This window comes from Callorhinchus milii, unplaced genomic scaffold, assembly GCF_018977255.1.
Source record: "Callorhinchus milii isolate IMCB2004 unplaced genomic scaffold, IMCB_Cmil_1.0 Scaffold17, whole genome shotgun sequence".
NCBI classification, from domain to species: domain Eukaryota; kingdom Metazoa; phylum Chordata; class Chondrichthyes; order Chimaeriformes; family Callorhinchidae; genus Callorhinchus; species Callorhinchus milii.
This window is the reverse complement of record NW_024704758.1, coordinates 14490647-14515982: the sequence shown is the minus strand read 5'-3', so window position 1 is coordinate 14515982 and position 25336 is coordinate 14490647. Positions and strand designations below refer to the sequence as shown.

At 38.6% G+C, this 25336-nt stretch overlaps 1 protein-coding gene across 1 annotated transcript in view; it reads left to right on the top strand.

The window, feature by feature from the left end:
- The window catches only part of elp4 (elongator acetyltransferase complex subunit 4), a 78790-nt gene that overhangs the window by 7912 nt on the left and 45542 nt on the right, over positions 1-25336 (top strand). The window contains exons 3-7 of the mRNA XM_042341585.1: positions 2141-2262; positions 5275-5412; positions 10100-10242; positions 17750-17834; positions 19908-20096. Coding sequence (XP_042197519.1) covers positions 2141-2262; positions 5275-5412; positions 10100-10242; positions 17750-17834; positions 19908-20096 — 677 coding nt within the window. The remainder of the gene's footprint in view (positions 1-2140; positions 2263-5274; positions 5413-10099; positions 10243-17749; positions 17835-19907; positions 20097-25336) is intronic.

Genomic DNA, 25336 nt, shown 5'->3' with positions numbered 1-25336 from the left:
TCCAATTCTGTTCAATTACCATTAACAGAATAGAAGCATTAACTTTTTTTTCACAAGGAAATTCATTTGAGAGTTTTGAGCAAATATAATGATGTGAAAATAGTTTGAAAATAATCACTGTGAGCAGTGAACAGTGGCATCACAGCCCGTGACTATCCATTTCTAAGTCAAATGACCTGATTTATAGGTAACCACACCACAGTATTTAACACACAAACGTACCTACAGTTAATTGTTTGCTTCTAGTTTGTGTTTAGATGCTCTGTCATTAGTTCCATGAATAAATTGCTCTTAAATAGCCCTGACCACTGAACTAATCCTTTAATCCTTTCCCACCTGTTTTGCAGCATGTCTTTTAACCTTTTCCTTCAGTTAATTGCCTGCAGATAATATAAAACCTGTCTCATTTTCTCAGATATCCCCTTTACTGTATTTTAGTTCAGTTTCCCCCTGTTTACCTGACTACTTAATGTCTTAGCTGATTGAATATCATAAATATCAGAGGCAAAAGTTTATTTGCTAGTAAGAGGGCTTCACTGAAATTAATGGAATGATGATCTCAGACCAGTTTAACACATGTATTGTTAAATCTCCATCAGCAGTAGAACTCTGAGTCAGATTTAATATAGTGGCATAAAGTGTTTTTTAATAATGCTGTATTGGGGTCAGTTTCCACAAGTGATTCAAATTTGACCTGTTGAAGTGTCGGGGGAGGGGGGAATAGGGTAGACAAGCCTGGTCCTCATCTCACCAAAATCATACAGTGCTTTCCAGCAGGAGTCACTGGATATGGGTTGTTTTATTTCCCTATAAATGAGCTCAGCACAGAACAAGGATCAAACCTTGGACTTTCCTGGATGGCATGGCATGTGGCTGTAGCTTCACCAGTCCCAGCTAAAGAAATCAAACCAGCCACAACCAGCAAATGTTAAACAGAATTAAGCAAATGATAATTACTGGGTTTTAATGAAATTCCTCCTGTTGAGCTTTTCCCGGATTCCCCCGAACAATTCATAACTCATACAGTTCAGTAGAAATTATTTAAGACAGCCATTGACTCTTTAAAAGCAACTGTTGTTTCGTTGAAAGGAATATCTTCAGTGTAAGTCAGCCTGAGGAAAGGGACTACAGTAGTGGCCTCTAACCTGAAAATGTGTCAGACTCTTGCAGCGGCTTTCAGTTGTGATTTGCTATTGTTAACTTTGAAAAGGCCTGAAAGAATAACATCTGGGGGCTCACTTGGTCCTCTGATTTCTAGGTCATTAAACCTTTTTTAAATTCAATTACTAATAGACAATTCAAAAAATGACAAATTGTAGAGCTGTCAGCTTCTTTACAGAAGCAGCTGACAGTCATCAAAAATATTGTCAGTGTGTTTTGCGATTTTTTTTTGTGTTTAAGATTGTCTGAGTTGATTGTTAACCTTTTCAACACTGAAAGCCGTGTTCTGTCAGTTTCTCTGAAAAAAATGTTTCGGGTTTATTCCACGAATATCATAAATTAGATGTTCTGTGTGTTCTGTTTTTCCTTCCTTCTGTACTCACATTTATTTGTTCGCCCACAAATATACAGTCAATTCACTTTACAGTGTGTACTGTGAAGCGCTTTGGGACGTCCTCCCGACGTGAAAAGCGCTATATCAAATGCGAGGATTATTATTATTATTATTATTACTCCACAAATTCAACAGTAAAATGTTTGGCTTTCTGAATTTCTACGTAGTTATTCGTTGCAAGAGGCAGGAGAAAATTAACCTAATTTTAAATGATTGAGGGAATTTGTTGCAGACGGGGAAACTTATCACAGATATCTACAATAATGAGAGTGGGATCCAATTTTATATCGCCAAATTTACTGACCTAATAATTCAGCAAGTGGATAGGTTGCAAGCGAGTTATGGTGAGTGCCATAAGTGGTATATAAATCATATGCTGTGTCTCATCATCATGTATGTTTTTTATATTACCTGTTGGGTGAGTAAAATTCTAACATAAGCTGTGAAACAGTCGCTCCCAAATTGGGAATAGTCTACCCAGGAATTACATGATTGTTTTGTACTGCAATTTTCATGGCATTCTTATCCATTGATAATTCTTTGAAGTACTTCCTTAAAAGTTGCTGTCTGTGATTATTTCCGCAGAGGAGGATAAGTACGAGAGCTACTCGTGGATGTTGCTGAAGTATTTTTTAGCAGAAGGCGTTGTTTGCGGCCACTCTCTCTACATAGCGTCTGCCAGAGATCACCCAGAGGATATAATACAGGTACAGACCGGGCAGGTGGATTCTATGGGAAATTATTTTACTGCCCCTATGTTGTGTTGTTCACTGTCTGCAAATGGTGCTCATTACAATCATCTGGCAACCTTGAAACCGCTCCCTTTGATTTCTAATCACAGTGAAATTTGTCATCCTAACAAAAGTGAATACAGTTGTTTCTCTATGTGACGAGAGTATGAAATGATTCATTCGGTCAGTGTTTTTAACATAGCAAGCCTTCTTTGCCTTTTTATTGCTAACACAGGAGGTGGAGGAACATGCCATTGCTGATAAGTAAGGGCAGATTCCTAAAGACTGCAATATTCAAAAGCCTACATTGCTCTGCTACATATATAGGTCACCATAATACTGCAATGATGGATTTATTGTGGAAGATGTACTTGAAAAACTGACACAATGGTGAGACATAGAATATTATACACCACCTGTGACACATGTCTCTGTATCTTCACTCCAGTGATAATACTCTAATAGCAATTAAAAGGCAAAATAATTGGAGTCAAAGGCTACTTAATCCCAGCAAAATGATCAGATGAACCGTTCTGTCACATTGTACCAATCAGTACATTGTAAGGTTTTAAACAATTTTTGCTGTTCCACAATATGATTTTGACAGCCCTCGTGCCTGATCAATTATCCATCCATAGTACACTCAGTAATTTTTCTGTCATTTGTTTAGAGCATGTAAAACATGCGTAGCTATTTGAGATTACTGCAATTAATATTTTAAAAAAGGACACCCCTGTAATAGGCTAAATATAGCTCTCCAGATCACATATCAAGGTGGTTGGGTGCTCACAATTGGATTTCCTACTTGAGGATGCAGCCCCCCATTTAAAGTATCGATTATTTTAACTAATGTATAAATGACACAGTAGCTTTAAACCTGTTGACAATACAAATAGATTTTGCTGCACGATCTTGTATAACTTCAGGTTCAGTGTCACGCAAGTCATTATAAATCTTGTATCTCATCACCTCAGCTTTTGCAGTTACTAGTAGTGATAATACTATAAAAAGTATACCTTTAAGTAATGTACACCTATTTGTGTACTTTGTATAAAATAATATCTGAATGAATTGATATTAGGATTATCACATCACTTTTCTTGGACACTTCTGATTAACAAACTGACTCAATCTTTAAAATACAGTCTAGTGAATCATGGTCTGGGTCTGTTACGTTTGCTCTGTGAATAAGGTAAAAGTTAGTTAGATATTCATTATATTAATGGTCCAAATAAACTGGTCATTTAGGGTCCAAATAAACTGGTCATTTAGAAGTCTTTCAAGAATTCATTACTGAGAAGCTAAACGTGGATACTTGTGCAGATCAAAGTACTTTTCTCAGGTAGTCCTGCTTATGAAGTTTGGATTATCCTAACTGATAATAAGGCAGCGATGGAAGTTTAGCTGCTACATTATATAAGCCTTTTCTCCTTCATTGTGGAACAGAATAGAGTGGTATGTGGTGCCTTGCCTGGTCTAAATGCACGAGCAATTAAACTGTCTTAGGAGGGTGTGAGGTTAAGCCTCATTAACTGTGGGCTGGGGGTATCTTGGGTTCTATTACACTCTGGAGAATTGCACTTGTAAGAAGGCTCGGATTGTTAGTGTCTCTTTGTGCTTTCCTTTTCTGCCCAAACAAAATGATGTAAGCAATTTAGCATATGAACGCAGATGGACAATGAATATAAATAGTGTGTAATTGCTAGTAGGTTATCGGGTTTCAAATAAAGAGATTGCAAGATGACTTTTTTCCTCCACTGTACTTCTCACTAGTTAATATTTGGGGAGAGGGTGTTGTTTAATCTGAATCGTACTGACTAATCTATTTTGTCATAATTAATAAGACTACTTTTATTGTCAGTATCTCAAATTATTATTTTAATTAATGTTGTCATTTGAAGCATGATGTGAAGGGTGAGCTCAGGGGATTACATTTTCCAGCAAAAAAATCTCTTATCTTTGAATCTTGTTTGTTATAAACTTTCCTTTCTTTGCACTTTTTTTGATGGGGACCGCATAAAAATTTGATGCATTTTGATCAGATGGCCAGGTCAGCAACACATTAAACTTAAACAATTAATTTTTTTTAAAAAATAAGGAAAAGTTACCACGGATCAACGAACAAGTGCGAAGTAGCACAGAGTCTAAAAAAAAGTAAATGAATATACTGTTTGTTGGAGAAAAGGGCTTGCACCAAAACCACTGTTTCCCATGGGGGGAATGTTTGATTCATCCCTATTATTACATTGAAAGTGACTGCTGTGAAATAGTTAATCCACTCCTAAGGTTTCTTACCCACCAATGGCACAGCCGTTTGCCCCACGTCAGTGCAGTACAAGCAGACAGCAAACAGGTGTCACTGATTATGTCAGTTGCAAATCTACAACAATGACCAGCCCAGGGAGTTAGGTGAGCGCTTAGATAGGAATTACCCTAATGATCTTTGTCAGCAAACTGATCTGCAAGGATCACTTGATTGGCCTTGGGATAATCGAGCTTAATGAAGATAACTCTGCCTGCAAAAAAGCGTTGCAGGTGTTAATTTGAGGTGTTACTTAAATGGCAATCAATTGTTTTTGTTTCTAATCCGTTATAGGTGAGCCGAAACCCCCGAGAAGTTACTTTGCCTATTTCAATTTACAGGATGTACCAAGCAAGATAAAATCAATGCTTTACAGCGTCTCGGTTCTAATAATTTACCAACTAAATAGTTGCCCTCATTCCACTGTCAGGACTTGGATGTCTGGTAAAGATAAACAACAACAAATTATATTTCTAAAGCTCCTTTCACGTCGTGAGGACGTCCCAAGGCGCTGGACATTCAGGGATTTGGATTCACCATTCAGAAGATGCTGTACCCTTATTTTTGACGATAAAACTTAGAGCTGTCTGTACCTTCTTTAATTTTTACTTTTGCTTGTACTTGAGTAATCCAAGTCTATTTACAGATCCAAATACATGTAATTTCTCTCCTCTGGGTTTGAACAGGAGCTTCCTGCCCCTCTGCTCGATGATGTTGCTCAGAGCACGTTAGAGGAAGAATCGGGGAATGTAAATAGTTTTGCCACTGCCTCCCAGAATTCTATGAAAATAGCATGGCGATATCAGAACCTACCTAAAGTACAGGTACAGTAATATCTCGGTGGGAATACTAACTGTATTTGACTGCCACATACATTGACGAATACAATTTATGTTTACATGGCGCTTTTCACGTCGGAAGGATGTCTCAGAGCAAAGAATGAATGGATAAAAAGTAAACATGCAGTTCTTTTGAACATATTCAGCAACAGAATAAAATGGGGACTAATTATGATATATTTTTCAGTTCGAAAAAGCATAACTGCATTGTTTCGTAACATGAAATATTAAAAAGTTTGGCGTTATTTCTTGCATGGTTTGTGTGGCAGATATTTTTTTCATGCAGCAATAGTCATTTAAAAACTTTGAGCTAAAATTGTTCTGATTGTAATTTATTCTTCACTCAGGCTAACCTTAAAAATGGAAAAATAATTTTTATGCCATGATTTTAATCATTTCTAAAGGTCACCTTGCTTTATGCGGGTAGATCTGATCACATTTTGTACATCAGCACTATCTTATATGTGAAGATTCAATCTGACATGGCAACCACAAGTCCGGATATTTTGTTGCTCAACTGTAAATCCCTTATTAACATAGGAACATTTAATTCCTAATTGATGCAAAAGGCAACTCTTTCAGGGCCAGCAGATCTAGGTTGTCAAAAGAATTGTGCTTTTGTTCTCCTTTGGGACATTTTTGAAATACCGAGTTATCATTTGAATGGTGGTGAGTTATTCGTTGCACTAAAACCAACTGGTTCTACTCTCTCGCCCACACAATACACAGTCGCACCGATTTTCAGCAATATCCTGTGAAGAACTTTGACACATCTTAACAACATGATAAGTCGTTATATCAAATGCAGGGATTATTATTAACAATATCTGTGTGTTGATGTTGTGAAGATGGCGAAACACACATTGCTCTCCGGAGCAGAGTGTCTGGAAGTTTTAAAGCACAAAACGCATCAACTCGGGTGGATTGAGAGGCACCAGTAAATGTGCAGATGCATTGCTTTAAAATGTAAGGTTATGTGACAGCAGACTGCTTCAAACTGCTGGAACCAACAGCTTCTTTGAATGCTTGGGGGCAAAAGGAAGGCAGCGTGTTAAAGAGGCTAATGTGTTCCACACACTTGAATTAATCATTTAATTTCACTTTACAGTGCATTGTGTTAATAGAAGGGGCTAAATAAACTAGAGTATGTGATGGGTAAGCAATCCTACAAGATCATAGATCAGGAAATGAAAAGCCATTATGTTTGCAACCGACCTCTAGAATGGGGCAGAAAACAAAGCCCGACTTTCACAAATGTGTAAAATTCAGGCTGAGAGAGGGAGCCTTTTCTTTATTATAGTATTCATAAGACAAACTTGTAATTTGTTCCCAAGATCACATTTCATCGCTAGTTTGCTTTGGCTTGAGTCCATTTCACAGTGTGAAGCTACTGGTGCAGAGGAGTGCCCCATTCAAATGGAAATTGCTTCTGGTTTTTGATGTATAACCATGTAAAACCACTTCCCAATCAGATCTTGTTTATTTAGTGCTATTAATACAACAATGCATAAAAGACTAAAATAAAATGTTTAATTCATGCGTATAAATAAACAACATTAGACCGTGCACATCAAAATATATTAACCTTCCAGGCTCTGACTCCATTTGCCCTCAGCACTCAAAGGATGACGGGTAATTCAGTAGGGTTCCAGTGTTCTTCAAGTGCATAATGGAATGTATTAAGTGCAATCTTAAAATGTTGAAACAAATGTGTTTCCTCTGAATTGTCTCATCTTCCCAAATATTACAAAATGAGAGATCCGCACACTTTTCAGCAACACCCTGTTGTGCTTTAAGACTGTTAAAGCTTTGTGTTTTCCTACCCTTTTCTAAAGATCCAACTCTTTGCTGTCGTATGGTCACACAGGCAGCAGCCAAGTGTTCAGACAGTGAGTGTTGCTGAGCTATTGGAGGGTGGAAGGAAATGCACATTGCAGTCAGATTTGACCGTCCTTGCTATGTACCTTATAACTGCGAGTAGTGGTCAACCTGCCTGATTTTTCAACGCCCTCTCCCCTCACTGATGCCAACTTTAGCACCTAAACATCTGCCCTGCCTGAGATCAGATAACTCAGCAAAGATCAAGATTTGAGCTTGCAACCTTTGCGTTTGCAAGGAGATTTAAAGTGTGCAAGGTGCAAACATTTCTGTGTTTTATTTTAAATACATTGGTGCTAACTGTATTCATTTTTCTCTCACTTTGAGTCCATTAAGAAAGTTGAATATTTTCAAAATCTTATTATTTAAAGGTAACTGTCTCCTGAAAGGTGTGTGTGTGTGTATATATATATATATATATACATACACACACAAGTGATGGATTAAAATTATGGGAACTGTATTAGCGTTTTGCATTTGTTCTATTGAAAAAATCTACATTTTGCCACAAGACAACAATAATGAATAGGATAAAGCTGAACAAGAGTTGACAGAGATAGTATGATCTGTCAATTGGAAAGCACTGAATCAAGCAATTGGCTTGCTTATCCATGTGCTAAATGAGTAAAGAAAGCACTTGAGAATGTATCAGCTTCATTGTCATAGCAATCTAATCATTGTGAAGTTAACATACAAGTGACATAAAATGACCGGAGGCTCAAAAGCCCCCTCAAGGCCCACAAACCAGTTGTTCCATGCTTGTGAGTCCCAGTCATTTCTACAGATTGTTGCACAAATCTGGAAGGATGTCATGGTTTAAAATTTAAATAAGGTCTTGAGACGTGAATGATTTATTGGCATTACAGCAACATTGTGCAATTTCTTGTGGATAGTAATCCAATACTAGGGGGGCGAAATATGTCCGCTAGCAGTATACTCTGCAGGAGTTTGTCAAAGGCTACAAAAAAAAGTCCCTTTATCCAAGGTTACTAAAATAACTGCAATTCATCTGTAAACAAAATTGTGGGATGCAAAAGCTTCTCAATGACATGTTTGTGTACTTGGGGCAATGTATAAGCTGTCACAGCATGAAATCAATTTTCTGCCTAGGTTCATCTTGAATCTGAGATTTCTAACACATTAGTGTTGCAATTAGAAACATTTAGCAGCAAGCAGACTGAAAGCCAGCAGTCTGCTATCTGACAGTTTCTGCCTGTTCCTCTTCATTCAGCCTATCCGTGCTCGAGCGAGGAGAGCACAAGCCCTCGTAGCCTTAGATAATAAATTTATCAACTTCGCAACTTCTGAGGAAAGAAAGGCTTTACCCAGGCCATTCAACCAAGGCAGATTATTCACACTTAGTTGGTTCAGGTAGGCCTTTGCAAGCTTCCCACTGGGCCTGGGAATTTGTAAAAGCGAGGGCTATTCACAATTCTCTGACACACACCATGCTTTTATTACATACTGTTTTATTATAGTGAGATCTCAGTCTCCACCCAGCTTGTCGAAGCAATACTCTTTCTTGTGAATTAAAAAAAAGGTTATCCCCCACCTTAATCCATATTGCAGTGTGGATTAACGACACCAGCGTGCCCTGAGATCCTCTACGTGGACCCTGGAAACTACTTGTTTCTTCTCTTTGCTGTCTTACAAAATACGACTGGGCCTCAGTGAGGATTTGCATCTGAAATGGACTACCTGGTGCTTTCCTGAATGAAGACATCAGATCAAAGTTCAGTTAGTCAAGGCCTTGCTAAAATGTTAAGGAGACTAGGATGTACACAATGAAAAGATGAGCTCTAGCAGAGATTGCAATGAAAACATTTGTGGTGGGTAATCCGGATAAGGACTAGATTATACAGACTGAAGAATAGCCCGGTCTAAATAGTTTTGGGGATGTGTAGAGAGGTGTAAGTTCACTCTCGCCAAATATTCCCGTACAACATCAACTCTGTAATAGATCTGTTTTTATTCTCTATTTACACCCTGAGGCCGAGGTGAATCCAGTACTAAGGAGAATATTCTTTTTTTAAAAAAACCTACTCATTAAAAACTCCACAAAAAAGTAAATGTTTCAAAATCCAAATTCATTTGTGCTGTGCTGCTGTTTTTCTATTGTTGTCTATTCCTAGAAGAAATAAAATCCAACAACAACAACAGAAATGACATTTGTATCGCCCTTTCACGTCGGGAGGATGTCCCAAATCTAAACCGTTATGAGGGGCTGTAATAATACGGAGCAATTCTCATCAACAAATAAAAGTTTTATTCTTATTTTTCTAAAGCGATAAATTTTATGCTATTTAGTATTGAGACCTCAAATATCAGTTTTCAGTTACCTTGATGGTCAGGAATTTTATTTTAAGTTAGTGTTCATCTTTCGCTGTGGTTTCTTCAACAGTGAATTCTCTTCTAATGGGAAATGCCCTCCAGCAATGGGTTTTATTGTTGAATAATAATAATAATCCTTGCATTTGTATAGTGCCTGATCACGACATTGAGACGTCTCAAAGCATTTCACAAAATATATTGTTTAGTGAATTTACTGTGTTATTTTGTGGGTGAAATCAGCAGCCAATTACGCACAGCAGTGTCCCACAAATTTTCGGGGATTGTGGGATCGTACTAGGAGCAATTTTAATTTGATTTCTATAACTTGACTATAATGTGTAGATAAATATTTCGCTTTTTTAAAAAAACGCAGTGTGATATTTACCTACAATTTAGTTCAGTGTCTATATAATCTGTGCAATTTGTATTTGACCAAACAAACCTTTTCATGTTCATTTGATAGACGGCCTTGGTGTGCTCCTCAAGATTCGGCCATTACTACGACGTGTCCAAAACAATGAGTGTGGAGCAGCAGCACTCTGTCAAATGTCACAGCTTCTTCCTGCCTGATGAAGTTCCTCTAGAATTCGACGTGACTAAGACTGGGTAAGTCACTTCCCTGAACGTTGGAATGAAAATAGTGAATCTGTAAATATGCTCATTGGATGAGTGTTATGTTACGTTACTCTTTGGTGTTTCTCTTACTCACAATTTTTCTCCACCGATATTCTCCCTTCCTCTCTATCGGAAGACTTTTTTTTTACTCCTTTTGGAAAAAAATGAATAGAGAGTTTTTGGGGTGAATTAATCAATGTTCATTTAAAAAGTTGGCACCCAAGTCAGCAGTCTTTTCTTCTGTAATTGTCTTCTATGAGGATGTATAGTCGTGACTCCTGTCGACATTAGGTAGTTAGGCTATAGCTTGAGTGGATTGATATCGATGCACATATAAGTAATCTGATTAGCTCTACCAATGAGTTGTTTGATAAAAAAGAAGTGTGGAACACTTTATCATTTCAAGTGCTCCTTAAAATCGAGCAAAATTGATTTGAAGAACTCATGAAGGTTCGAGTGTAAATACAGCGCAACTCTCGGATTGTGTCTGTGCCTGACTATCTTTTTTATTTTCTGAGATTGGTATCCCATCTGCTGCTGCTTAGTGGCAATGTGACTCTCCTAACCCCTTTAAACCACTGCTAATACTTACAGGCTTTGACAACTTTTGCCAACTGGTCTTGGGAGATCAAACTCCCAATTCATTAGATCTTGAAGAAGGTGGAAGGGATTAGTTGAGAGGGGCAGGCATTGTTGGCAACAGATAACAATCAAATTGCTACTCAAAGGACCCACCAGTCCACATCTTGTTATACATTCTGATCAGCATGATACACAACTCAGTTTGCTTGTCCTAACCTGTCCATTCCGTCTGCTCAGCAGGCTCCGTCCTGCTCCCTACCCAGCCCGCCCCACCATGGGGGGTCAGGCCTTCAGCCTATCTGCCCCTACTCTTTGGAATTCCATCCCATAGTCCCTTTGCCTTCCTCCCTCTCTCGCCTCCTTCAAGGCATGTCTCAAGACCTTCCTCTTTGACCGCTATTTATTTATTCTATACGATCAAATGTACTTTCACACAGTTGTCATATGTTACCCCTTAGGTTGGTGACTGCCCTTTTTTTTGAGTACTTTTAGCTCCACGACCCACACCCTATAGACCAGCCCAAGCAAAATGTGATCCACTTAAGGGACAAGTGTAAAGAGTGTTCAGGCAAGCTCAAGTATCTCAAGAATGTAGTTACCCATAAGCATTAACACATTACCAATTGGCATCAATTTTAACCATCTTCCTCAGGAAGATTGCTGGGAGAGAAAAAGAACCTTTGTAGAGCAGCTGTTGCGCTTCCTGAATTGTGGGCATTACCCAGGTAGCATGGGCAAGCCTTGCACTTTAAGTGATCCCTGCCTTATTTAACATGTTAATATTTGCTGCTGTCATCGGATACTAAATGGAAACTGTTCTTTTTCTCCGGCAATGTCACTCTACATTGTGATCTACACGTCCAAACAAAACATCTTTGTGTAACAGTGGCAGATTGCTGCGTCTCATCAACGTTTGTGCTTTTAGTGAGAAAACATTCATTTGATAGAATCATTGTGATCATGTAAATGGATTCATCTGATTTATTGAAAAAATGTGCGTATTTTAGAAACGCAGCCTGACTGCCTGCCTTAGCGCGTTTGCTCCCATGTATTAACACTTGCAGCTTATTATGTAACGTAAGTCTCTGTGGAGAAGCAGGACGATAATGTAATAATGAAGGTGATAATTATTTAAAATGTATTAACATTTTTCATTTAGCAAAGTTTTTTTTGCATTTTATTTGCAAGATGTTAAGTTCGCCCAAATATATTCTGGGACTATTTGAGAGCAGTTAAGGTTCCTCAGCTGAAACTGCAACATATGAAATTCAAACAAATTTACGATTTTTGTTTATCAATACTGTGCAGTATGGAAGACGTTAGCGTACAACATTTTCTATCATGATTTCTTTATATGATTTTTATATATTGACATTTCTCAGTGAAACAAGTTACTCACTGATACCAGTTGTCTCTGGTACAACAAGGAACCTGTGAACCAAACCGCCAAGTCAACTTCCAATCTAAAGGTTATTCTCAGTACCTCAGTGTAGTTCAGGGAACATCTCTTACTCTTACTTACCTTGTGAATTATTAGGGCAACTTCAGTCAGAAAATCAATCACATTTCAATGGCTTCTATAAAATACCCATGTTTAATATCCAACAAAGCTGCAGTATTACCATCAACACAAATAATTAACAGTAGTTTAATAAAATGTTAATTATAAGAGCAGTATTCACTAATGCTTAATAAAAGCTGCTGTAACACTGCAATATTCAGCTAACAATATTTGTTAAACACAAAATCCACAACTATAATATTTGTTAATTGTTCATTGGTCAATAGTTTTCCTGAAAGTTGAACATGGAAGCCGTTATATTAATTATTTATAAGCTATTATTACCTGTTAATTACTTGTAGTTACCAATGCACTTAAATATTCCACAATAGATTGTAATCTCTCAATAAAATGAAGTACTCCTTTCCTGTACCAAGTACCTCCAACAAACAGACTAGTTATGAGTGATATTGTGAATCCCTGGAAATACATTTCTATGTTTCCTGATTTGACAGACCGGACAGACAACCATTAAAAAATATTTTGGTTGTTAGAACCTAAGTAAAAATAAATGTTTTCCAATTAATTGCCTTGACATGCACAGGATTTGCATGACCATAAACAATGTTAATCTTTATTCAACCAACACGCAGCCATGTGATTAGAATGATCTTTTTATCCCAACCTTTTAAATGTTCATAGCAAAATATAGAGCCAATACGCTAACACGAAACATATTAGTGATTCATTCTAGAATTGTGCTCTAGATTTGTGAAAGATAAATAAACCCATGACTCTGTATGAGGAAACTAATTCAATCAAGTTCAGAGCAAAGCCCAACTGTGTCCTTCGGCAGACATCCACATATGTGGCCATTCCAACAATAATTTACAATATATTCTGTAATGCGCTTTGAGACCTCTAGAAGATGTGAAAAGCGCTATATCAAATGCAAGGATTATTATATTATTATTATTATATAACAACTTGCATTTATGTAGCACTTGTGACTTCGGGAAACTTCTAGGAGGCCTGTAGAGTGGTGGGGATGGACGCTGAGCAAGGGGAAAGGGCTTACTGTATAGCGACTAGAAGTGGGAAAACTGGCTTGATGTATCATACTGTACACTTTGTATCACCAACATCCGAATTATTTGTATTTCTGAGTGTGAATGTGATGCTTTTACATGAATGCAATTCTCAGAATTGGCTGGCAGGCAGTGTTACAATTCCAGTCACACCCTTACATGGTGCCACTCAGCTGTTTTGAAGGTCAAGGCTCCATGCTTGACCTGGAAAAGTTAGTCCATTGCCCTCAATGAAGGTTTTTGCCCCTTCTTCCATCTTCAGGGCACGTGAAGCACCTTAAAATGTCTTCTTCGTAGAATACTGTTTATCAGGGGAAGGGGCTGTTTCAGACTGGGGACTTTCTACCTATCCCAGCCCCAGGCATCACTATTCATTACAGTGGTTCTGTATCTATATTTTATTGCATCTTTTGGTGTATTTATATAATCTCGTATATAATTTATTTCCGATAATCAGTACTGTTACCTGCTGGCTAAGCTATAGTCTCATAGCATAGCCCCTGCCCTCATTCTGGGTGCTGCATTTGATGGTTTATTTCATTTGGGGGAAAAAACAAAAAATAGACTTCTTTTTTGAAAAAAGAGCAGTTTTGATGACCCAAATAAACAGAAGGGAAGTTGTAATTAACAAATCACGAGTATGTGTTTCATTAAGTTTCTCAGCTCAGCAATCGACATGAAAATTAACATCTGAATGTGTGTGTTTTTTTTAATGTATCGTTGCATTGCTCAGCTCGAATTTCAAACGGCAATTGTTTGGAAATGTTTCAATTCGTGTTTTAATGCACAACAAAGCAGGATGCAATAAAGGAAAGGGAACAGGATGAAGGGGAGAGCTGTAAGTGGTTAGCTAGAACAGTGTGCTTTGGTCACTCTTTAAAAAGAAACCCGATTGTGTTTCAAATTAATGTGGAACACGGGTATTCATTATGACTCAAGGTCTAGATAAAGAAGGTTAAATCAGCTAAAATCTGCTTCCTAATGGGATCTACTTACAGATAATAACCCTATTTGTCATGCTCTTGATGGTCTAACTTTGGCAATTGCTTAGAAACTATATCAACAGGGAAGTCTAAAGCTTTACAGTTACCAGGATACCGTTCCTACCGACTGTTTTAGCAGATATCAGTTTGCTAAAAATAGAGAGTGTAACCATGATTTCAGTGGAAAAAGATTGTTCAGATAAAACAGATTGTATCGATGGCGAAAAACAAATACAAGAATAGCTGTGAACTTCCTGAAAATAAACCTAGATGTCTCACTGTAAAAACTTTATTGGTAACATTAATGCCACCAGGGTTTTCTTTGTTAAATTGGGTCTTGGATGAAGTGAATTTCTTCAGGATTTTAACTGGAAATTTAAATGGGTTTTGAAAGAGGTAATGACTTCTAGGAGTAGCTTAAATCTAGTTATTTTCTTGAAGGGAGGGAGGCATTGCATGAGGTATAATAATACTTAATTTGGCTTTGTGAATTTCATGGGGTTTCATGAGCTGTTTTTAATCCATTTGTTTTTTTTTCCCTACTGATATTGTCTGTCATGGCAGACACTTGCGCTCAGTGCATTTCATGCTGTCAATGCAGAATTTTATCATCACTAAAGGATTAAAAAGTGCCGCATTATCCATGCAAGATTACGATCCAATCTACAATTGATTACTAAGGAATACACAGTCAGTGTACACTTTCCTGCTTCACTCTGTAGGAATATCTGTATTGATTGTGATACTTAGTAAGTTGATGCTTTCCTCTGATGTGATGACATTTTATCGTTGAACAATAATTATCATAATACATTAATAAATTAACCAATAAATTAAATTAATAAATTAACAAATGAGACTTTCCATACGTATAGTGTGTTTATGTATGTGTGTAACATAATAATCCTTGCATTTGACGGAGCACTTTATCATGTTGAATTGGCTCAAAGCACTTTGCATAGGTCTTCTAACAAGTGTAGTGACTGTGTATGTGGAGTGGATAGCCCAGGAAGTGAATGACCATTTTTTTTTAAACTGGGGAATTGTTGGCTAGAAACTACCTTCTCTTTTCTAATCGTGCCATGGGATCTTTAAAGTGACCCTGAACAGACAGACGTTACCTGGGTTTTAACAATTCCATCTGAAGAACAGCATCTCTGACAAGACACTGCTCTTCCAGCATGTTACTGGAGTGTCAACCTACATGACATGTATATTTCATTGGAGTCCTGTAGCTCAGTGGTTAGAGCACTCGCCTTGCAAGCGAGACACCTGGGTTCAATTCCAGGCAGAGGGCGAAACCTTGGGCAAGTTTCCTCACTCCACACACCTAATAATAATCCCTCCAAAACAAAACAATAGTAAATTGGTCATTTTCAGTCCATGACTGTTTGTGTGGACGCTGCTGTGCGCAATTGGCTGCTGCGTTTCGCCCACAAATATACAGTCAATTCACTTTATAGTCTATTCTGTGAAGTGCTTTGAGACGTCGAGAAGACGTGAAAAGCGCTGTATCAAATGCAAGGATTATTATATTATTATTTCCTCTGTCTTGACCAAATAACTGTATGAAACCAAAGGGACAATGGAAGCATACTTCCTACTTGTTCACATTCTCCACAAAACCGTTTAGTCTGTGACATAAAACCCATTACCACCCAGGAAATGTGTCACTGCTGCAATCATCATCTGAATTTTTAGCTTCATTTTTATGCTCACAGAAAGTGTTACTCAAATCTCTGTTCTCTGGAGCAAAATAACAAATAGTGTACAACACTGAAAAGATCATTCTAGTTGTTTTAAAACACGAAGCCCACCAAATATTGCAGTCAATTCACTTTACAGTATACTCTATGAAGCACTTTGAGATGCTTCAGCGATGTGCTAAGGCTCTATCAAATGCAAGGATTATTATTGTTAAAGAAAGCTTGGCAATAAACTCTTACGTGAAAATGTAATATTCCATAACAGATTTAACTATGACATCAAATCATTTGTGAAACATAGGGTTTTTTCCACTCCGTGATTCTAAAGCTTGTCATTGTTTGCTTGTACATTACCAAATGTTTAAATTTGTTTGGCTTTGCAATTTACTGCATTTTCCTCCCCTCGAAATATCACCGTTGAACAATGCAAAAGACGGAAACTATTTTGGGTGGTTTGATTTGGATTTGAGGATTTTAAAGCAATCTGAGGAGAAGCAAAACAATTTATGGGAAGGATGTTTTTGTTAAAATTACAAATGTTGCACTCAGGTAAATAGGACTTTGATCAGGTGCGCCCAGTCTAGCAGTTCATTAACTATATGTTAATTATTGATGATTTAACACAGAAATGCTGTGGTGGTTTCATCTTTTAAGTTGCTTCATTAAATCATTAATTTTCTAGGAGGTAAGTGAGCCTGACATAATTGAGGCATCTTGGTCTCTACAGAATATTCCTTTCATATGGTGTCAGATCACTGAGGTAGTTAATAGAAGATAATCGCTGCTGAATCCCTGGGCAATTTTTATTTATATGACTGCTTTGAACTTAATTTATTAGGAGTTAAATGTTCATGTTTTTCTGAAAAGTGGCAAAGAAGCTTTTCGGAATGAGCCAGTGAATCGTGGTTGTTTTAGAATGATAACTCTCACAAGCAGGATTAACGCAATAACTCGTGGATTGATGATGGGGATATCCCATTTTGAGCAGTTCTGTGATGAGCATTAAGGCTGTTAATAGCTATCTGCTTTGTACAGAAATAACTCTCTGACTTTTTTTTTAGCCAGTCAATATTTTATGTTGTCGTGAAGATTTCAGCGTTCATTCATGTGTAATGGGGGGAAGCCCCTTTCCAAGCGTGATTAAAAAATTAATAATAATAATTATTTTGGCACCCAATCCATGACTGTTTGTGGGACACTGCTGTGCGCAATTGGCTGTCGTGTCTTGCCCAGAAAATATACAGTCAGTTCACTTTACAGTATTCTGTGAAGCGCTTTGAGACGTCTTGAACACGTGATAAGGCGCTGTATCAAATGCAAAGATTATTCTTATTATCATTTATTGGCAAACTGGCTGTGTGCTGATCAAGATTCAGCTGTCCTGGCATTCAATAAAAAGTTTGCAGATTAAGAAAAAAAAATCTCGTCCACGATAAGCTTGATTAAACATTACTGACGGCATTTTTGTTCAAGTAACGTGGAGAACAGTATGGAAAAAAAAATGTTTTTCACTGTTTGAATATCTGCAATTGTGCACTCGCTTTTCTTTAAAATAACTGAAGCTAACAATTTTGGGGGCTCACGTGTGTTTTGGTTTGTATAATAATAATAACACATTTCGCATTATTTTCCCGACAGTGATATGAACTTCGGGTACATCAAGCTGCTGAGATCCATCCAGAGTGTTGTCCGCAAGGAAGGATTTGATGGAGCTTGTCCCCAGGTATGGTTCACAAGCCCTTAGTGTCTTCTGTAATCAAGTAACTAATGTTTTCATGGAGCTCTCCAGGGTGCAGCCGGAAGGGCTTGGAATAATCAACAATGAACAAGCTGTTTCTAAGCACAGATGAAGTAAACAAGCGTTGCAAAGACAGAGTGTGGGTCATATGTTAATATGCATTTGCCTCACGTTTTGAGCTCCACTCAACTCTATTGCGTGGAGGCATTGAAGTGCATAAGCAGTGTGCTGTGGCATCATTAGTCACTGAGCACCTGAAAAGGAGCTGTCCAGCAGTGAAAGTGCTTCACCCCACCTTCACATTAAGCCACATTAGACTGTTTATGCAGCGGTTGTAATGAAACTATCTTCGTTGTGAAACTCCCAACCTCGAGAAAGCTGTGACAAGTAAAGCTTGGTTTGTTGGAGGGACAGAGCCAGCTATTTACAGTTTGTAAAAGGGCTGCGCAGTTAACACTACAATGGCATTAACTAGAGCAGGCTTAAGCTGAACCTCAAACTGGTGTGCGTGTGGGGTGGGGGCGGGCGGGGGGGGGACTTTATGATAACATTGGCCATTCAGAATAGTCGTGTGTTAATATAGCTTGTTATTGCTCAGCTCCCAATCTCTGCTGAGATTTCAGCACAGATCTGGACAGGCTGCCTTTCCCTGTGGAGGCAAATCCCCTTCGGAGAAGTAAATTGGTCCCTGACAGGCAGCTCTCCCCCTTCTCGGGTATAGCCATGGCAACAGGCATGTCATAACAGTTCCCACAGTACAGTGTGCTTAGCTGCTTCTGCAGCGAGATGACAGGTCTTCTAAAGCAGGGAATCTCACAGAAAGCAACAGCGTATTTGGTGATGTGACACACACACACCCTAAAAACCTTTCAACAAAGTCAGAGCTAATGGAACAGACTTGAACAATAAGGTTTATTTTTCATGGATTTTTTTTTTACCCCCCCTGCTCTCTCTCTCTCTCTCTCTCTCCCTTCTGACTGCTGAATATCGTTCCTTACTGTCGACAGAGTACATTTCAAATCTTTATCACCACCAGTTGTTCGTGAACAAAGAAGAAAAATTTAAACGTCGCTTTTTGTGTGTCTAAGCAACAGGTCTCGCCATGAAAGTAAAAAGTGTAGAATGTATTGAATGTGTCGGTGTTCATTCATGTCTAATGGGAGAAGCCCATGTCCAAGCATGATCAAAAAAATAATAAGAAGAATTTGGTCACTGCATCCACGACTGTTTGTGGGACACTGCCACATGCAATTGGATGTCGTGCTTTGCCCACAAAATATACAATCAATTCACTTTACAGTATATTCTGTGAAACGTTTTGAGACGTCTCAAATACGTGATAAGGCGCTATGTCAAATACAAGAATTATTGTTATAATTATTGGCAAACTGTCTGTCTGCTTATCAAGATTCAACTGTACCAGCATTCAATTGAAAGTTTGTAACTTAGGGAAAAAAACAATCTTGACCACGTTAAGCTTGATTAAACATTACCAATTGCATTTTGCATCAAATAACTGTTGCATATCATTCCTCTCCCAGTCACTTCGACAGAGTACATTTCAAATCTTTATCACCACCAGTTGTTTGTGAACAAAGAAGAAAAATTTACACATTGCTTTTTGTGTGTCTAAGCAACAGGTCTCGCCATGAAAGTAAAAAGTGTAGAATGTATTGACCCTTTTTTTTGGTAGCATGAATCGATTGTGATACCACAGGCAGCTTTTGTTAACAGGATCTTGGCCCAACCCAGCTGGAAGTCTAGCATACGCTGATCCTTTCTTGGCACTTTGCTAGCAGTTATGTCGGCTTTGCAATAGTGTAGCTCTTATTAAGGTCCTACTGCTATCCTTCCTTGTCGATATGCCAAGGAAACAAGCTGTTTTATGAGCCGTTAGGCAGCTGGAAAGCAAGTCCAGACAGAAACTTCAGAGCCTTGTCACCTGTCCAGAGCTGCTGTAGCTCACATAAGTTAGAATGAGAACCGGCTAGAAAGGGTGTCATTTATAAGCAAAGCCCTGCTGTTTTGTCACATTCATTTCCACCTTTCTGTCTGCAGACTAAACCGAGGAACATCCTGCGGATAGGAATCCATTCCCTTGGCTCGCTGCTGTGGGGCGAGGAGGTTGGGCTCAGTGAAAACCCTGAGCACTCGTGCAGCCTGACTAAATTTCTCTACGCACTGCGTGGCCTTCTCAGAACATCTCTCTCCACCTGCATTATCACTGTGCCTGGACATCTCACCCAGGTTAGACCGTTTTTAGAGGAATTATGCAGAACTCAGCCTCCACCGAAATGCCCTGCACTCATTTTGTAGCTGCAGCAAACCCCATTTATTTGGAACAGTGATGGGGACAATATTGGCACATTCTTCCTACTAGAATCCCTTGCGTTTGAGACTCTTCTGCCAGAATCAGTCAGTGAAATGTAAAGATTTTATTTGGAGTAGACTGGCATGGGTGCTACTCTGCCATTTCTGTGAAGCGTTTTGAGACGTCTAGAAGATGTGAAAAGCGCTATATCAAATGCAAGGATTATTATTATTATTTAGTACCATTTAAAATGTGAAGGGACAGGACAGACTAGTACAGGTACATGTTATTAATTCTGTACAAATCTGACCCCATTTCCTGTGCATCATGTGGTACAATGACAGATATAAACAAAATCAAATGAGACATTTTAATTCATTCTTCCACAATACAATTTCCCAATTGCACCATCAAGTAATTTCTTGACTTGCTGGTTCACATTCTGTCAAATTCTCTGCAATGAGGTGTCTTTAGCTACAGTCAAGTTGAATGTAGATGGTACATAATCTAACCCAAGTCAGGTTAGGAAGTAAATTGCCCTCTGGCTGGATAAAAGTACATTTTATGGACGGGTGGGGGAGAGAGAAGGGAAGAGAAAGCAAGCTACACGAGCACTAAATATTTATGTTCCTCTCGTGCTATGAAAATCAACCCATTATACAAAAAAACTTCCATGTAAGGTGGACATACATGCCATTTTTTTTTGCTGCAGGTAATTGAAACTTTTTTTTATTAATCCTATTAACACATTAATAAAGGAGCGAACACTTATAACTAATACGTTTAATGGGCACAGGAGACCTAATGTAGCGGATGATTATTGAGCACATTAATTTATTTAAAGTCCAGAGTGTTTCAGTAGTAGAATATGATTTAGATGTGTTGAAGGTAAATGGACTGTTCAGAAAGACGAGGAGCACCTGATCTTATTCGATAAAAATAGTCCATCAATTTTAAGACTGTGGAAAAAAAACATGCCATTATCACTGGCTTGATTGATAGCGAGTTTGTTTAATTAGGCAAACTTAAAACGAAGGCCCACAATCAAGACATGAAAACCATTCACTGTTGTGTCCAAAAGATCCAGAAAGACGTGTCAAGTCTCACTCTCAGTCCATTAACTTTTTTAAAAACAGTTTCTTATTGTCTTAGGTATGACTGCATCCTTGGGTGCAGACTGTAAATCTAAGCAATTAAAATCCAGCCGTTTCCAAACAAAGAGCTAAAGAAGGTAGCATTTGCTGGGATACAAACCTCTTATCTGCAAACAATTTCTTTACAAGTGCATTGGTCGAGAATGCGAGATGTATAAAGCAGTGTGTGGAGAGTTGAGATGAAGAGTTTTATTTCAGTTGAGCCTGAGATCCAAGTGCCAAGCGCTACAATTCAGTTGTAAATTCACTGCATGAGGACTGAAATGATGCTTCTTTTTTGTATTTGTGTATAATATGTCTCTTAGCATTATAAAAATGTGATGTGTATTTTTGAAATATTTTCCAAGGAGTTAGCTGTTGCTTATCGTACAATAAACTCGCAGCGATTCGATGAGTGACAGCCCTTAAGCCTTCAGTGTAGCAACCTCACACGTTGTGCACCAGTCCATCATCAGCATGTGGATGGACACAGGGCCACTGTTAAAAATAAGGGAACGCCCACTGTAATCTACTTCTGCCAGTCCAGCACAGGAAGATAGATCCCATTCTGTGGAGCAGATGCAATGAATGTGAACTCTTGGGTTGACATCACCCCGGCATGTCTGCTCCACACTTCCTCTGTGAAACGCAGACTTGACTGACCTTCACTCCAGTGAAGACTCTGCAAATGAAGGGCAAGAAAACAATTTCGCACTAGGGAGAAGCACAGTGAATAAGTGTCTGATTGAAAATAAGAGGCACCTGGTCCATGACCTTACAAGATGCAGTTGTACAGGAACCGGGTTGGCTCACACCTGGTGGGAACAAAGAACATTGAACATGATCTACTATTCTGTTGGATTATACAACTATGATTAACACACAGGGTGAGTTGGTCTGTGCAGTTTCAGGAAGGAAAACCATCCATAGGTAGTGACATTCATAATGGAACTCTGGAAACATTGCACTGGAGCAGGATCCAAGTCCTGTAGCAGATCTTATTCTCCTCCCAGGGCAAGGTTATGCATGTTTTTCTCTATTTGAAAAAAACCAAGGTGATTTTGATTCTGTACAAAATAACATGTTTTTTAGCTAACATATTCCTCTCACCCTGAGCAGAGTAGACCTTGTGCCAGAGGCTGGAGCTATTGTACTGAACTCCAATAATTCTGAAACTGACAGCCAGGCAATTGAAATGAATAAGCCTACCCCCACGAATCATAAATACTATATTGGCAGCCAATAAGCCTTGCACTGAGAAATGATATATTTACTTGTGGTGCTATGAATATGTGTCTATTAATTCTCAGGTTTTGCACTGATTATGTGGTCTATTGGATATTAGACCTCACTCAATTCCATTTTGAGTGTAAGGTTAGATATCATGACCTTCTGCCTTCGTGTGCTGTCAACATGGAATTTTTCAAGTTGCCTGAGATCCCTGTTTCATTATGGGATAGAAGCAAAAAGCAGGTCCCTACTTGCTCAATTTGTTAGTCCTGCAATATGCATCTGTAGAAGTTCCAATTTGAAGAATTGGAAATGTTGTAATAATTTCTGTTCACTCCCCCCTCCGACAGTTTCCCAAATAATCACAAACCTTCCCAACTAAAATGGAAAAAACGCTTGTGGTCTTAAATTAAATTAAAATAATGCAATTCAGCTTCATTATAAGGCAATTTTAGGAGATCGCGTGAGAGAAAAAGTGTACGAGCAAAACACTTTACAGGGCTTGTTTGAGCCTCCAGTATGCATAGCATATGTACTCTTTCAGAGGGGCAATTACTGCAGTAAGCATTTTCTTTTATGTTGAATAAGCCTTGTATACATCAGCTGATTCCTCCCGTTGTGTTTGACAGAACACACACGATAAAGTACCATTTCACTTAGTTCATTTCCTTCTGCACTTCTTGTCAGGCAGGAGGCATGTTTGGGTGATTTGTGCAAATAGATTCTATTCCCTCGGTTTTCCTTTTTTGCTTGAATTTTCAGTTTGCTTTCCATAAATTATTTGGGTGGAATGTTTGCACCATATGGTGGGTTTCACGGAAAATAGGGTGCAAAGATTCCCACGTTGACTTAACGTTTCAAACTTATTGAATCATTTAGAAATCATCTTGCAGGGGAGAAACAAAGAAGAGCCGTATTGATGGGAAGATAAGGGAAAAGGTTGACTTTGTTTTGTGTGCCCAGTGTTAGAAGGTTTTCAATGATAATGAACCTGGGATGTTAATAACACTCATTTTTAATTAGGAGAACATCTGTATCCTTCTACAGTACTGAAGCCCAACCTGTTGGCCACTGATCTCACATAAAACCACAAACAGCCCTGTTTTCATTTCATGTTTGACATCCTCTTCTTTGCAATGCCTTGCACACACCCTACTTTTTGAAGGCTTTTCTCCACAGTAGAAAACGAGAGAAAAGCATATTTTCTCCTGTAGTCCTTTCCCTCGACTAATTTAGGGCCAAGTAACTTGCTGCTCTTTTCCGTGTTTATCTGTCAAAAGAAGTCTAAAATTACCATTTTAAAAGTTCAGTGTGCTCGCGTGTGTTATGCTTGGTATAAATAGCAACTACAGATCTGAGTCATTTGGATATTTATTGCTCATTTATTATATAATCCAATTTACTTAACAGTATAAACTAGCTACGGGAATTACATTCTCCATGGTTCTGAATTTACTGTAGGTCAGTTTTGAATTTTTTTGATGGAACTATTATTGTAAATATAGAATATATTAGCATAAATCCTATTTAAAAATGTGAAAGTGGTGGTAGCCTTACGCATGCCATCATAAACAGTAAACACCTGATAACTCGTCACTCCAAGGGCAAAATTTTCAGAGATGGTTATCAACAGTGACAAGCTCAGCATACGTATGTATAAATACATAAATAAGTACGGCCACTGTAGCTAATATTTTCTTAGCCTTAATCTGTTGCAGTACTTATTATTGTGAAGCAAAAGTGCTGTTGTAGAAACCAACTCGAATCCTAATGCAGCACTTATTCCTTACCCTTGAGCTAGCACGAAGCCTGTTCAAAGCACGTCCAGTTTAGTCGTTATTGGTTGAGGGTATTCTCTAATAATTTGTAACAGTGTCATTTTGAATTCACATCTGTTCCTGAATATATAAAGCCAACAGTACTCTGTGTGAAAGACAAGACTTCGGATTGAGAACTTGCCACAAAACAACATGCTGTCTATCAATGTGACATTAGCAATAAGGTGATGAATTTCCTTGTAGCACCGCACTTCACAACAGACTTCAAGTCTGCCTCTGGGTGCACAAATTTAATTTGCCGCAAAACACAGCGACTACTTGGGGGGAAAGTGCTATACATCGTTTTCTATTTTCTGCACTAATCTGCGCTAATGTTACTTGTGCTAATTGAATATTATGTTTGGCAAAAAAAAAATCTTCATATCCTGAGGGTTTGCTGAACCTTGGTTTGCACTGCCAACTGGAACAGCCACCAAAGCCAAGAACAACGTCAGGCAGATTATGCTCCATCACTGAGAATTCACTAGATTTATAATTCAGTGGAGCCCTTTGAAAGGTGACACCGACCCCACCGTGTCTCCCGTGCAACATCGATGCACGTGGTTTCCCCAGAAGAGGTTCAGGCTCTCGTTGCGTGGTGCTGTACAGCACGTGCAACCGCTACAGGGTGCATCACACTGCAGCGGAAACAGGGCTCAGTAAAGATAATGGTACCTTGGTGTATACTGTTCCTGTAAAGGTTCCAGCAACAGGAATCCATGCAGGAGCAGCTGTCTGAGCATTGAGAGCAAACTATGCCCAAGCCCTCTTGCTTGGGCACAAGAATATCATGCTTGTACTTCAGGGAGATAACCTACTGCCATGATCTGAACTCCAACACAGGGACAGGGTCAGGCTTGGCTGACAAATAACATACTAGGACTCCCTGCCTAGGCTGAACGCCTGAGATTGGCCTCTTGGGTGAAGTTCACTTGGTTTCCATGAAATTGTAGCCCAGCACGATTCCGCTCATTCAGTGATAAGGCAGTAAAGAAA